Here is a 12,352-nt window from a genome sequence, read left to right as displayed (position 1 = left end):
TAAAATTAATCCTTAAAATTTGACAGTAAAACCGTTAAGCAGTCCCCGGCAACGGTGCCAAAAATTGATGTGGTATTTTTGTGACCAAAAATATTAATTATAAAAATAACCACTCGCAATAGGACGAATCTTTGTAGGATACGGCTAGAGAGAGGGTGTCGAATCTCAAGGATAATTGCATTTAATAATTAATAACATAATCAAAAGGTAGCAATTCTCATAGTTATACAACCAACATGCATAAATTGTAAATCTAGAAATTAAATACAATCAAACCATTGTGCTTGGATAGGGTTACATCAACACCCCACGAAGGGGTTTAGCCACTCATGATCTTCTAAGCTCGAAAGACAATTTACTGAATTTTTACTCTAGAAAGCGGTGTGTCTCCTCAATGCTTAGAGACATATTTATAGGGATTAGGAGAACCCTAAAAGCCCTAGGAATCCCAGAAAAATCGTATTTCAGTCTCCCAGTCGGATTGGGAGACCTAGAAAAACTTTTATTCTCAATTTCAGAGTCTGTTTTGCCTCTGGCGCCCGTGTGCGCTCGAGCGCACTGTAGCTGTGCTCGAGCGTATTGTAGCTACAGTACGTGCTACAGTAACTTTGCTACAGTAACTCCGCCACAATAAAATTGCTACAGTAAACTACTACAGTGAATCCGCTACAGTAAAATTGCATTTTGAGCCCAAAACCAATGATTTTCTTGTATCTTTATTAAACACCTGAAAACACAAAAACGAAACATAATCAAACAAATAACAATGCTAAGGAATTAACATATGCAAATTAAGGGGCTTGAGTGTGCAACATTCGGTGCTTATCACCCACCCCATGCGTTCCACGAGGAACTTTAGAGCGCCAATCACCCCAATACACCCCATACTTTGCCACCAATATACTTCTCCACCGAGCGTCTTCCTCATTTGCAAATCTCCACAACTATTTCCCAAAAGAGCTTGATTAAAAAGATGCAAACTCCGAATCCCTAGGCCACCCTCAGAAATCGGAGAACAAACCTCGTGCCAACTGACCAAGTGAAACTTAGGCTCGTCGTTGAGCTCCAACATAAAAATAACAGTTGAATCTTCTCAATGCGATTCACCACAGAAGCAGGGATGGGGAAAAGAGACAGGAAATAGGTGAAAAAATTTGATAAGGTGCTCTGGATGAGAGTGAGCCTCGCCCCCTTGGACAGATACGAGCACTTCCAAGGGGCCAACCTTCTAGCAATCTTCTCCAACATGTCATCCCAAATAGCCAAAAGCTTGAATGAAGCCATTAACGGAAGACCCAAATACTTTAAAGGCAAAGAACTAGTGCCACAACCCAGAATACCAGCTAACTCACCCATCTCAACCAAACCTCCGACCGAGACCAAAACAGATTTGGCCCGGTTTACTTTTTACCCTGAGACCGGCTCGAAGCCAATAAGGAGGGCTTTAATAAATCTAACATGGTCAGGAACAGCCCCACAAAAAACCAACGTAAAATCAGCAAAAGAAGGTGAGAAACAATTACCCGCTCAGGCTCTCTGGCACCAACATAGAAGCCATTGATGAAACCCCTACTAATAGAAGCATTAATCATCCTGCTGAATGCCTCCAGGACCATAATGAACAAAAGAGGCGAAAGGGGATCACCTTGTCCCACCCCACGCGAACTCTCAAAGAAACCAGAAGAAGAACCATTGATCAAAACCGAGAACCGCACCGACGAGATACAATGCTCAATCCATAAGGACAATTTCTCACCAAAACTGCACCTTCTTAACAAGTAGAGTAAAAACTTCCAGTTCATGTGATCATAAGCCTTCTCCATATCCAACTTACACAAGAGGCCGGGTTCCCCAGATCTAATTTGGCTGTCCAGGCATTCATTGGCGATAAGCACCGAATCCAAAATATGTCTTCCTTTGACGAAGGCGTTCTGCGGGTTGGAGATGACCCGGTTCATTACTCTCCGCATTCTATTGGCTAAAACCTTCGCAATAATCTTATAGGTCCCCCCTACAAGGCTGATTGGACGAAAGTTCTTAAGATTAGAAGCCCCATGAGACTTCGGAATAAGAGCAATAAACGTAGCATTGAGGCTTCTTTCAAATTTACCTTGATCATGGAACTCCGCAAAAACAGCCATGATGTCCATTTTGATCACATCCCAACAATCCTAAAAAAAAGCCATAGAAAAGCCATCCGGGCCTAGAGCCTTGTCCCTATCCATTTTTTTGACCACCTCCCACACCTCCCTTTCCTCGAAAGGAACTTCCAGACTAGAAGACTTATCCACCTCCAACATGTCGAAATGAAGATTATCCAACCTCGGTCTCCAACTAAGAGTCTCCATGAAGAGTGACTCATAAAAACGAGTGATATGATTACTAATAGCCTCTTGGTCAGAAGTAGTAGTGCCATGAATGTTCAAAGACTCAATATAATTCTGTCTTCGGTTGGCATTAGCAATCCGATGGAAGAATTTCGTACACTTATCACCCTCTTTCAACCAACGGATCCTAGATTTTTGCCTCAAACTGATTTCTTCTTGAAGGAGGGAGGACTTTAACTCTCTTGCGAGCACCATTTTCCTCTCAATCTCTTCCGAAGATAAACCTCTCTCTTCCTCCACCCTATCAAGAGCTTTAAGATCTTCCATACGAGCCTTAATACAAACCCCAACGTTGCCAAAATCTTGAGCATTCCATCTTTTAATATCCCACTTTAGAGCTTGCATCTTTTTAGAAAGAATGAAGCTCGGAGTACCCTGAAAATGATATGAGTCCCACCAGCTGCACACTTTATCCACGAAACTCTCCACTTTGAGCCACATATTCTCATTTGAAAGGTCTTTTGCCTCCCGAAGAAGAATTGCAGTCCAAAATAATAAGAGCATGATCGGAACAAACCCGAAGCATCCTCTTTTGACGCAAGTCTGGATGGTGGGCTTCCCAATTCGGAGAGACAAGAAAGCGATCAAGCCTAGACCAAGATCTATTATTAGACCAAGTAGAAATCCCCCCAACTAAGGGAAGGTCCATGAGACCCTGCTCCGGAATGAACTCCCCAAAATCTCTCATTGCAGACCGTGAATGAGGTCCCCTCGACCTTTCGCTTGGATAAAGGGTGACATTGTAATCCCCACCGATACACCACGGCACGTCCGAGCAACTCATGACCCCTCCCAGCTCCTCCCAAAGAATACGTCTAGAGTTTACTCTATTAGGACCATACACCCTCGCAAACGCCGACGCAAAACCATCTTCAACATTCTGAAAAGAGCAAACTGCCACATAACTCCCCAACCCTACATCTACCTTCTCGACAGCCCTCTTGTCCCACATGAGCAAAATGCTACCTGAAGCCCCAATGGAAGGAACATAGCACCACTCCACATACGGGCAGCCTCATAAACTCCTCACTAAGTTGTACAAAATAAGATCCATCTTCGTTTCTTGAAAACAAACTACATCTGCCTTCCAACTTCTAAGCAGATTTCTAACCCTCAACCTCTTATCCCTTTCATTCAAACCTAGGGGTGTCAAAAATAATCCGGAAACCGGAACCGGGACCATAAAACCAGGAAACCGGGAAACCGGGGACCGGTTCCGGTTCCGGTTGCCAAAAAAAAAAAAACTGGGACCCTAGTTCCGGTCCCGGTTTTTGGCACCTGGTAAAAACCAGGAAAACCGGAATCGGGTCTTATTTTATATATATATATATATATATATATATATATATATATATATATATATATATATATATATATATTAATTCTTTAGTCTTTTACGCAGCGTTTAGGACCTTAGGCAATTAGGTTTCTCACTTTTCCGGTTTTGAAGGTTTTAAAATGATTTTTAGGGTATTTTAAAAAATTTGAATTTTTATTTCTAAGGCTCATATAGGCAAAAACATTGATTTTTTTTTAGGATTTTTTTGGCTTTTTTATGTTTATTTTTTAATTATTTGGAACAATCACAATAAAGCCTCTTTAATTTAGACAAAAAGATTAATAGTTTTTTTTTTTAAATGAGCTAACTTATGAAAAAAATAATGGGCTTATTTTAAGCCCAATATCTAAAATAAGCCCAAAACATTAATTTTTCTCAAAATGCGATTCACCAGAGACGAGGGTAAAGCAGGCAGGCAGAGCGAGTTCCCCGTTAGCGAGGGTCGATTCGGTTCCAGTTTCCCAAAATCGAGAATTGGGGTACCCCGGTTCCGGTTCCGATTTTGGCCAAAAACCGGGAAACCGGACCGGGTTGACACCCCTATTCAAACCTCTCACATTCCACGAAAGAATCTTGAGCTTCATGATTTAACTCGGCTGGCCCTCCCCTTATTCCTGTCCCTTGAAGAATACTCTAAAAAATTGACAGAAGACTGCAAATTATAAAGCTCCCTCTTACCTTTCTTAACAGCAGGAGTACACTCTTCCCTTTCCATTTCATTGCCTTTGTTGTCAGCCATAAGTAACCCAATGGTCTCCTCTAGCTTACCCTCTTCTCCATCAGAAGATAGGCCAACTTCTTTGCATGCCTTAGTGATAAAAACCCTCTCATGCTCCTCCAACGGCTCCTCATCTAGAGAGTTTGGGACAAAAGACTCCTGGGTGGTAGAACCCTCTTTTGCGATAGAAATTCCACCCAAATATTCAACCGATGTCGCGCATAACCCCGGCTCCTTACCCAGAATACCCAACACAGAAACACCCAGAGACTGATCTTGGGGGTCGCTCCCCAAAAGTTCTTACCTCACGGACTCCATATAGACACCGGCAACAGACCCAGAGAAAACCAGTGACGCCCACTTGCCGGGCTTCTTACCTAAAAATCCCCGAAATAGAGACGCTCGGACCCCCCTTCGAAGAGCACTAATTAGCAAGACCGAAAGGTACTTTCTGCGACTTCACCAAAAAACCTGAAGCTTGATCACATAATTCCAAAGTCAAAGTAGCCTTGATAGAGGAGCCCACCGTCGAGATGTCTCCCAGAGCATCAATCCTCGCCGGAATCTTCCTCGCTGACCCCTTATTTGACGAAGCACCCTTTGTCGGCACCTCTGCCAGAGGCGTGGAGTCGATTGGCAGGATAGAAACGACGTGAGTCCCCCTGGCGCAGGGCAGTGGCCTAGAAGTGGAGCATACAGGATTACCGGCGACGCCCATCGGAGCAATAGGGCCGCCCGTCGAACAGTCCGGCGCACCAACCGGCTTTAGACCTGCTTCCGAGTCCTCCCCTTTCTCCAAGGGCCCTTGCCCCCGACTCCCTAACTGAGGAATCTTGCTCAAGAAAGGCCTTGCTGGCAGGTCCATATACGAGGCTTTTGTCCAAAAAGGGTCGAGCAGTCTTCTTCCTAAAGTACGTCTTGACCAGTTGGGAGACCTTTCCATGAAGCAGCTTGGGCCGTCCCATAAAAACCTTCTTGGGCTGGGCCGCACCGTGCTTGTATTTGTCCCCTCCTACCAGTCCACAGTTGCGAACCCCACCAATCCTAGGAGAAACGCTCTGGCCCTCCATATATTTAATTGCTAAATCAAGTCTATCTAGACCCACGTCAACCTCTCCTCTCAACCTGCTCAACGACTCCCTTGCATTTATGAGTTCATCTTTTACACGAAACTAGGACTGCTCATCGTGACAACCTACCCCCTTCCATCCCTTCACTTGGTTAGCACCAAGTTCCGATGCTGTCAGCCTTGCCGTGGTATTCAACCTACTCGCCGGAGACGGGAAACTGCTCGCCAAAACCCTGCTGAGAACACCCAGTGGCTCCCCTACCTTTGGGTTGCACGTTCTCGCCACACCAAAGGACTAGTTCTTCTTCGGGCCCTCCACACCGCCACCGACAATCCTCACTGGAATAAAGGACTTGTCCGAACCCACCACCTGCTCAGTAGAAGCTTGGACTAGCTTAACCTTCTTTGCAGAGGCCTCTTTCAGCTACCTTGGCACCCAAGCTATCGGCTCAGAATAAGTATTAAAACAATCCTCTGCTGGTTGCAACTACAGCCCCAAAACTTCCGCATAACTCCTCCTTCCCGCCCCCTTGTAATTCTTTTTTTCTTCCCTAACCTCGCACAGAGAAGACTTTGCCAGACGTACCACTGAGATGAAACGTTCCCATCCTTGACCATATCTTCCCTCTGGGATAATAATCGAACCACTTCTTTGCCTTCCATCATATTCTTCTACCGTCAGAAAATGCTCATGTCTGTTAGAGCATTTCTGCGCAATTATCCGAGGATACCCTGCTCTGGATTGGTCCCAAAAAACCTTAGAAGTTTCCACTGCCACCAAGTCCTCCACTATGCGCACCAGCCAACCAACTCATCCTTCTGCAAGAAAATGGTTTTTTGTTTCCTATTACTTATTTCGAAAATCCTCACCCCTGAAGCCCCACTCTTTATCAGCAACTCAAAAGCTTTGGACTCCACATACCACCTTCTCGAAATAGCCATAACGCTAACCAAATAGCTAACAAACTAGACACCCAAACAATGCACACGGGCCACCCACACGCCTGCACTCAGGCGGAGGGGGAGGAGAGAGAAGAGAGAAGAGAGAAAAACCAAACTACATTCCAAAGAAAACTACTTCAGTTCAATAATTTTCACCCCCATATATGTACATGCTTATAAACCCTACCAAGAAAAGTCTAAGACAACACTAACAAAAAAAAGTCAAAGACTTGGCAACTTGTAAATCTCCTCATCACTTAGCTTCTTCCCTCTAAATTGCACTCCATATCGTATGTTGTCTGCAACTGTGCCTGAAAAGATAGATATCCCATCAGATTTCTCTATTTCCTAAAAAGAAAAAGAAGAACAAAAAGACTTCGATCTTTGCAGTTACTACCTGAGAACCTGATAAACTCAAATTGAGTTACTTTAAAGATACATCCACGATTTTCAAAGTTCATTAACAACAAGATCACTCAATAAAAGATGTTCTTACATTTGCATGCTCCAATCTCACTCAATAAAAGATGAAAAGAAACTAACACTAACTATGTTGAAATGGGAGAATTAGACTTTGGATCCTTTCAAAGTTCACCGACAACAGGATCACGGCTTTTGCAAATGGAAAAATATGTTCTGATTTATGGTATTTTTTCACAGTTGCATGTTACAATCATATCATAAAGGAGGAATAAACTGAACTACCATAAGAGGAAACAACTTAAGAGCATTAGATACTCTTTTTTTTACCCTTCACATTGTAAGTGCAAAGAAAGCCAACATTGAAAACCTTTGAGAATTCTTCCTTCTAGTACCCTTTTTACTCTTTCATATATTCCAAGAAAGTAAAGCAACAAAGAAAACATAAACAACAGAAGCAATCCAAGCAAACAAAACATATATTTCTTCCTTGTACTTCATATCGAGTTTGGGGTCTCGACTATGTGATCGACCAACTCCATCGATCCAAGCTGGTGTAAAACCATTTCACGAAATCTTTTTCCCTCGATTCATTTCTGTAAAGTAGACAAAAACTAATGCAAGCAAATGAAAATAATAGACAGGAAACAAACATGTTAAAACTTTTGATTCCGATTTATAATTTATATCTACAGAAAAATATGAAACTCCTAAAAATACTCTAGTATCCCTAATATGATTGAATTGAGCAGCAGAATTTGTGACAACGTGTACAGTAAAGAACTTATCAACCAAGCAGTGAATTCAAGGCACATCATAACAATTTGAATAAATAGAGATGCTTGTCACTAACGCAAACATTACCACTCTCAAGTATTATATGAGGCTTTATTAACTCCAATGAAATGGCTCATTCATCAACCAACAAAAAAAAAAAAAATGAAGGCATCATATCAAGCTTTGATCCCAGACATATCATACACACCAAGGTCCACTTTTAATGAAGATAAATAAAATTATCATATGTTTTACCATCATAATCCAATATCTAAGAAAACCTAACCATCCCATAATGTACGACTACACGCCCTCAACGCCTCTAGCAAACCAAAGTTTATAAGTGCTCTAACTTCCTAAAAGAAACATTGGAATTTTCTGCAAATTGCAAATGTGTTTTTTTTTTTTTTTTTTTTTTCCCTTTTTTGGTGAATAAGCACAACTGTTATGATGAAACAAAAACATTACAATCAACTCTCCTGTAAAAACTGGACCACAATTGCTACAATAGCAACTCCACAAATACCAAACTATATTTTTGTAAAAACTACAACAATAGCCGATAAGTACCAGCTACCAGAACCAACTAAAAGAGCAACCAGCTCCTAAAACAGAAAAAACCAAAAAACTACATCAAACTGCCATTCCTAAGTGCCTAAAACAGAGCAACAGAAAACACCAAAAAATACAAACTGTCATTCCTAAGCTATACAAGAAGAGTAGCAGGTGCATTCCTATTGCAACAAAGATCACACTTTCCCTAGTCAAGCCAAATTTTCTTCTGTCCAGGATCTGACTGTCCAAACAAATTGCTTAACAATACGTTCCTATGTCTTAATAGGAGTACCATGCTGAACATCAGTATAGCCTCTTGCAAAAAGACAAGGAACTTGTAGCACAAAGGCAGAATAACAATGGCATCAAATCTTCATTTATAAAATGGTTGACCTATGAAGCCATAGTTTCACATGCCTAACTTTTTTTTTAGATAATTAATAAACCAATCTCAATAAAAGAACACATTCCTCACTAACATCCATTTGCAGCCATTGCTGATGGAAAAAATACAATTTTCAAGTTTGCACATTACAATTACCTAATAAAGGAGAAACAGGCAACTAGAGTTAATAGATTCTTTAATGGTGACACTCTAATGCTCTCTTTCTGATTTTGAAAATGCAGAGTAGAAACAAACCGAAAGACTCCATTTTCTAATACACCATAGAAAGTCTTTAAGTATAGACCAAGACTTGATATCGACTTTTCATTTTTTTTCTCAAGATATTTGATGGCAACAGTGAGGAATCATTAGGGAATTAAAAAATTGCATATTGGTTAAAACAAGAATCAAATTCCTAGTAATTAAAAGTAATCAGAATTAGAAACACAATGGAAAGAAACAAACGACAACACATATATTGAATACATTGGATTTAACAGGTTTTTGACACAAATCCAAGGAGAACACACAAACCATAAACCAGTCTCACCACTTCTCTTTTCAAACAGTCTCACCAGCAAGTATAAAGAAAAAAAAAATATTGAATCTCTGTCTGCTAACAACAAAACATAACCCAAAAACACAAAGGCCTAAGCTTTTAGCTCATAAAAACAACATTACTGAACTGCCTCAAACAACCATTAGCTGAGTTGCACTTTACCCAAAAACCAAAATCAACTTAAAACACAATCTATATTCCCTACCTCGGTATTCTCAGCTACCAAATACGAGATAAATAGTAAATAAGAACACCATATAAATTAACATGATCATAATTCAAAAAGCTGATATCATAGACAATAATATTACATACCAAAAATCCACAAAGATAAACCAAAACAGGGGTAATCACCTAAATCAAATCACAATCTACAAAAACAACAACAAACAATTTACCTATTCCTTAAAACGACTGTTCCAAAAAAAAAAATTCTGTTTATCGGAAAAACAAAACCGAGTAGGAAGGCACAGACCAATTCCTTAAAACGAAGTAGTTTCGGAATAGAGATATCGGAGCAACCCCTAATTCAGAAATCGAAAATTTTAATATTATCCATATAAAAACAGCATTTGTTTGATGAAATAACTTCATATTGAAATAGGAAATTTTAATATTATTCATAAACCTATATTAACCACACAAATTCGGTAATCGTAACAAGTACAATGTGGAACTAGCATCAAGTAACTCACCTTTACCTGCTTTTCTTTGCGAGCTAGCTACCACCAGACGAATTCTCCTGTCTCCCCGGAACTTGGTCAGCTACATTCAGTAGAACAAGGCTCTCCACTTAAGTATTCAAATAAATATGCTTTAGGCCACAAATGGGAGGATTCTCCAAATATCCTCGGTTACTTGGTCCCAAAGAAAACAACCTTTCAGCCTTGATAACAAGCAGTTCACCACTCTTTGTAAAGCCTAACATCTTGTGAAATAACGCAATTTGAACATCAAACAGATTAGTCCAAGATTCCACCACTCCATACTCTTTCATCATCCACACACCGTGAGACGCATTATCGTAGCCATAATATACGTTATGAGGGATAAGAGCAAGCAACCCATCAAGTAATAACAGAGAAACGTACAAGCCTTCCAGCCCTTGTAAACTCTTAGGCATACCCACTTCACCAAATGTCTCATCTTTCATATTAAAGCACAGGATAACATTGAGAAAACCGCCCTGGCGCCGTGGAGTGTGTGCGGCCCAGTGGAGTGCCCCACTCACAAAAACCGATGACCACCGCATCTTGGCGACGTAGGGACGAGCGAGGGCCGTAATAGAGCGCCATGTGCCGATTCGATGCGTATAAATCTCAGCCAACGTATAAATATCAACGAAAGGTGGAACAGGTTTGATTCTGTTTAAACAAGAATAATCAGTGTCTGGACACACAAGCCTCACAAATTTGTAATCATCCGTCGTGGGCTCATACCCAAAGCCAACATATTGGTTTAACGAACTTTCGAATCCATGATTAGACCGGGGAAGGGATATGGCTTTCTGAATGGATGGGTTCTAGAGAACACATAAGCTTGAACTTTTATGGGCAAGACAAAGTAGGCCGTTAGATGAACCAACTAAGTCAAAGAAATACTTGTTTCTTTGGCTCGGGTGTATACCACGCAATTGTATGGAATCAGATGGGCATGCAAAGAAATCCCTTTTTTGTTCTATTTCTTGATATGATGGATACAGCAGGAGGGTGTGTAGGAGGTTTTCGTAGTTTTCGTCGGAATGGCAGACGAAAAGGCAGGTCTGGTGTTGGAAGTTCGAAAGAGAGCGATTGAGGTGGGTGGAGATGAAGTTGGGGGTGGAGATTAAAGAGCACCATGCCTTTGAAACGCACGTGAATCTCATGAGCGACTTCACCGGCAGTCGTGAGAGGATGTCGGTGACAATCTCTGGTGGGAGACAGTCCGACATCGCCTGGCAATGGAAGAGAGAGCTGAAGAGAGGAAATGAAAAGAGAAAATGTTGATAAAAGTAAAGTTTGGTGAAGCGAATGACCTTTTAAAACCAGGAAGAAAGGAAAAGAAAGGGCAACTATTGGGCTTTAATGGCTTCCTTTCTTTTTTTGGCAGCTAGAAGAAAGAAGACAAGCCCTGCAGAAAATGCCCATCGCGTCAAAGGCAGCAGGTGAAACGTGGAAGGGTCAACAACCCAGAGAAATGCTGTTTTTCATTCTCCTCACCATTCCTCTCTCTTGTACAAAACAAAGAAGACAAACAGCAGAGGGCGTGAGATTCTGAACCTGCAGAATGAAAAATTGGTGCAAGGAGAGTTTTGTCTCATCCATGCCTCTACTTTTATTATATTTTCTTTTATTTCTTGTCTTCATATTTGACACTTTCATCATGAAATTTATTTTTTTGATTATCAAGTGTTTCCTTTCCATATATATTTTTATTCTAATAAAATTGAACAAAAAATGGCACAAGTTTGATCTCATTACTTTAAACAAGTAATTTGCCGGAATATGTTACAGTTAGAAACTAATTAGGACAGTAATATTCAAAGAGTTAGATATGAAGTTGTTCCTCATGTAGTTAAATATGATTGGGTCTAATTCCGTCACCTTTTCTTAACTTGTATATCCCTTGATGTGGGATCTAGTAAAAAAAGTTGCTAAACAAAGCATAAATCAAGTTTAGTCAGAAGAAATTTCTCATTGTATTTAGAACATTGTTTTGCTAGAGTAACGTACTCTCTTTCTTATGAAATGAATGAATGAGAAGAATTGTTATTAAAAAATAAAGTTAAGTTAATGATTTCTCTTTTTTAGGCTGTATTGCATTATAAAAGGGTTCAAATTAATGAAATTGGGCAAAAAAAATGTTGAAGTTTGTATTCAGTTGTAAAAGGCTAGAATACATTTTGTTCTGTAATTTTCCCTTTAAGAAGTTGTGGTAATATGGTGGTATGCTTTAATGGGATATTTTCCCTTTGAAGTTGGTTGACCAACACATTCTGCAAAGTAAATAGACAAAGCACACCCTGGATATTAGTTTTTCTGCCTTTGCAAAAATGCACGAAATGATTTTCAATTGCAATAGGGCGGCAATGTTTCATTCAGGCATAAAGAAGTTATATGAAATCAAAGGATCACAAAACAAATCACCCTTCTATTCTACATTGTCTTGATCGCAATACACAAGGAGGGTGTGTATGACGTCGGAATAATTGGGCCTTGTTTG

The 12,352-nt window shown here is 40.4% G+C and overlaps 1 protein-coding gene across 1 annotated transcript; it reads right to left on the bottom strand.

Annotated features, from left to right (window-relative positions):
* Positions 1–6,677: 6,677 nt before the first annotated feature.
* Positions 6,678–11,081, bottom strand: LOC132181803 (F-box protein CPR1-like). The gene is made up of 5 exons (XM_059595034.1): positions 10,992–11,081; positions 10,030–10,673; positions 8,500–8,578; positions 8,204–8,257; positions 6,678–6,803 (listed from the first exon to the last, which is right to left on the bottom strand). Exons 1-5 carry the CDS (start codon positions 11,079–11,081, stop codon positions 6,678–6,680), a joined length of 993 nt encoding a protein of 330 aa, XP_059451017.1.
* Positions 11,082–12,352: the final 1,271 nt, after the last annotated feature.

The sequence above is a fragment of the Corylus avellana genome, chromosome ca5 (assembly GCF_901000735.1).
Source record: "Corylus avellana chromosome ca5, CavTom2PMs-1.0".
NCBI lineage: Eukaryota > Viridiplantae > Streptophyta > Magnoliopsida > Fagales > Betulaceae > Corylus > Corylus avellana.
Note: the sequence above shows the minus strand (reverse complement) of the source record. Positions and strands in the feature narration are given on the sequence as shown.